The 3,086-nt window shown below is 30.4% G+C and overlaps 1 protein-coding gene across 1 annotated transcript; it reads left to right on the top strand.

The window, feature by feature from the left end:
• Nucleotides 1–476: 476 nt before the first annotated feature.
• LOC131605197 (uncharacterized) lies at nucleotides 477–2,694 on the top strand. Its single transcript, XM_058877583.1, has 9 exons — nucleotides 477–552; nucleotides 637–749; nucleotides 848–1,032; nucleotides 1,125–1,406; nucleotides 1,493–1,551; nucleotides 1,651–1,676; nucleotides 1,778–1,884; nucleotides 2,004–2,094; nucleotides 2,215–2,694. The coding sequence occupies exons 1-9, from the start codon at nucleotides 477–479 to the stop codon at nucleotides 2,692–2,694; spliced, it is 1,419 nt and encodes a 472-aa protein (XP_058733566.1).
• Nucleotides 2,695–3,086: the final 392 nt, after the last annotated feature.

The raw sequence follows: 3,086 nt of genomic DNA, 5'->3' as shown, positions 1-3,086 counted from the left end.
TTATTTAATGCATTGAAATCCTATTGCATAGAGAAAAAGAAGTATTTTAGCACCCTTTTTGTCTTTATTTTCTAGAGAAAGGAATGATCATGTCTTTCATGAATATGAAACCCTATTTGTAATTTGTAACATGATTTATGAAATTATCTCACTAGGTCCTGCCTCTCTGCCATGAAGCGGCCCTTAAACTCATATATTTAAGGGACTGTGCAACACTTGTAAGTAAGAGAGTTTTTGACACGTTTTTTTGTTAAACAAAGTGAACACTTTATTAAAGTATTATTAGAAGTCTACTCTTTATTTTTAGGAGTCTATTCTTGGTAAATAAATCAATGATGTTAAACTAGTACCACTATTTTTAGGTAAAACTTTTATCAGCATGCATTTCATGAAAACTTGTAGTTTTTACGCTCAAGCAATTGTTCTCTAGTTTTTTTCATGACTTAGTAGCTTCAGATATACAAGTTTTGCACTTCATGGAGACATATAATATTGTGATTATATTATTATTACTTCTCCCACAAGTAATCTCTCATAGTGATTCCACAACAGGTAATGTTTCACATTAATTATTAGAGAGTACATGAACGACATGATCTTAATATATATTCCATGTTTTTCAATGAATTTATATAGATAATGTGTCACAAGTCATTTCACAGCATGACCATACAACAAGAGTGGATCCTCTGGATAATTTCAAAAATTACAAAGGAGGGTTTAACATCACAAATAAGCATTATTGGAGTGTAAGCGTCTCTTCCAATTTTGGTTTGTCTAAGTTTCATTCTTAATATGCACCAATGAAATGATATTTATAATAATAATATGAATTAAATGTCCATAGTCAGTTGTCTTCACAGGAATATATGGATATGCAATTGGGGTTCTCTTGCTTTTCTGTGGAGTTCTATTTGTAACAATTGATTTTTGTGGTGAAGGAATGAGGAATAGGAAAATATTTCCTAATAATTTCAAGGGTTTAGATGTTTGGACAGTTACTTTAGCTATAATGCACATGATATTGGCCATGTAAGTTTATTTGTATCCAAACATGGTCTTAGGGTATGATAGAGAAACATTTAGGAAAAGTATTTAACATGTATATTCTTGTTTTTTCATAGGGTTTTCAGTGGGTTAGTTATTGCATGCGGTGCGAATTTCAATTATCAAGCAAGAACTTCGGTTAATATTATAATCAAAACAACAAATGAAGCATCAGAAATCATACACAATGCAACAGAAGCATTAAAAGAGATCCATGAAGACTTGATGGAATTCAATGTTGATGTTGAAGCTTTTGAAAATCTAGGCTATACAGCTGATAAATTTAATTCTACAACTAAAAATATCATAGAGAAAGGTGTAAAAAATAAGCACATTATTAACAAGGCTTTAAAAGGAGTGTAAGCCTTTCTTTTACTCTATCTTTTCTCCATAAAAAACATGAAGTGATTTACTCCATTGAATGAGACTATGATTTTAATTTCAGGTTTGTAATAACCATTGTAATCATAAGCTTATACTTGATTATGCTAATATCTTTGTCAGGTATATCTTTAAAAAAAAAATTACGCATCTTATTTTTTTAATATGAAATATGCATGGTTCTAATTTCTAATAAAATTTTGGAATTTTGTTTCAAAACAGTTTTTGGAGTACTAAAGTTATGGAGGGTACTTTACTTGTAAGCAAGCCAAATTTTTGCGTGTGTAACATTTAATCTTATAATATTTTATTATTTTGATTCATGATTTTATTTTCTATCATATTCCAGGCTTGTGATAATGTGCTGGTTGATGATAGTGATATGCTGGTTACTTTTTGGAGTGTATTTAGTTTTGGAAAAGTAAACAAAGTTCTTTCTAGTTTTCTAACTCTCATGTTTGTTCTAAGGAAATATATAGGTTAGATTATTGAAAGAAAGTTATCTTGTTTTGTAGTTTTTCCAATGATGTTTGTACATCTCTATTAAACTTTGAAGAAAATCCTTACAATAACAGCATAAGTTATATCCACCATTGTGATGAACTGCTATCGGCGAAACCAATCCTCTCAGAAATTGGTGGAGGGATCTACAATCTAGTAAACGAGGTAAACCTTGGTTAATCTTCAATTTTCGTAACAGTGTTAGTCTCATGTCTGGTGTCTGTGTTTCGTAGATGTTTCATATAGCGTATATTTCACGTTATTAGTTATTTGTTAGATCTGCAGGTGAATTCAAACATATCAAATCTACAAGGAACATTGCTGCCAAATGTTGTTCATATATGCAGTCCTTTCACAGCACCACCTGAATATTTATACAGGCCAAATAATTGTCCACTTAATACCATTCAAATAGGAGATATCCCAAAGGTATTAAAACCTTATACATGTTTCGACGAAAAATGTGGCAATGAAGATTTCATATCTTCAAGTGAATATGAGATAGTTGAGTCATACACAAGCTCAATTCAGGATCTATTAAATGTGTATCCTTGTATGGAAGAGTTAATTGAATGTGAGTTGGTGAAAGATGCAATAGCTCAAGTTGTTTTCAAACACTGCAAGCTTTTGAAGGGATTTGCTAAGCTTGTATGGTTAGGAATGGCAATTCTTGCATTGATCATGATGTTTTTGGTTGTGCTATGGATGGCAATAAAGGCTCATCATGATGATCATAGTCATGATGTTCCATGTTCTGTAACATGACATATTTAGGTAAGAATTGGAAGCAACTTAAGAGATTGTAAGAATCATTTAATCATACAGTACATTTAATCTAGAAGAATTTAGAAGACATTTGAAAAGAAATATATCAACAAATTTTCTTAGCTATCTTGTATAGGAATAAGAATGAGGTGCAGATTGTGTACATAACAGAGTATCTATCCTTTAGTGTAATCGAATTTGCTTAATAATTCTTAGACTAATATTGTAAAGTAAATTGAAATCACTATTTACAATATTCCCCAAAAGCAAGTAAGTTGATTGAATCACTTTGAGAGTGAACTCTTCATTATCATAATTATCAGTTGATATATAGAAAAAATGTATGTTGTTGTTATCAATTTATTATTCATCTTTTCTTTGATAAAATGTTG

The sequence above is a fragment of the Vicia villosa genome, linkage group LG5, assembly GCF_029867415.1.
Source record: "Vicia villosa cultivar HV-30 ecotype Madison, WI linkage group LG5, Vvil1.0, whole genome shotgun sequence".
NCBI classification, from domain to species: Eukaryota; Viridiplantae; Streptophyta; class Magnoliopsida; order Fabales; family Fabaceae; genus Vicia; species Vicia villosa.
The sequence above is the reverse complement of the archived record's forward strand: the minus strand, read 5'-3'. Positions and strand labels throughout refer to the sequence as shown.

Excerpts from the sequence above, each read along its gene's own strand:
- LOC131605197 (XM_058877583.1), top strand. The coding sequence starts at position 477 with ATGGAGACATATAATATTGTGATTATATTATTATTACTTCTCCCACAA. Across the intron at positions 1,407-1,492 it reads AACAAGGCTTTAAAAGGAGT|GTTTGTAATAACCATTGTAA; the intron begins GTAAGCCTTTCT and ends TTTTAATTTCAG. Across the intron at positions 2,095-2,214 it reads TCTACAATCTAGTAAACGAG|GTGAATTCAAACATATCAAA; the intron begins GTAAACCTTGGT and ends TTAGATCTGCAG.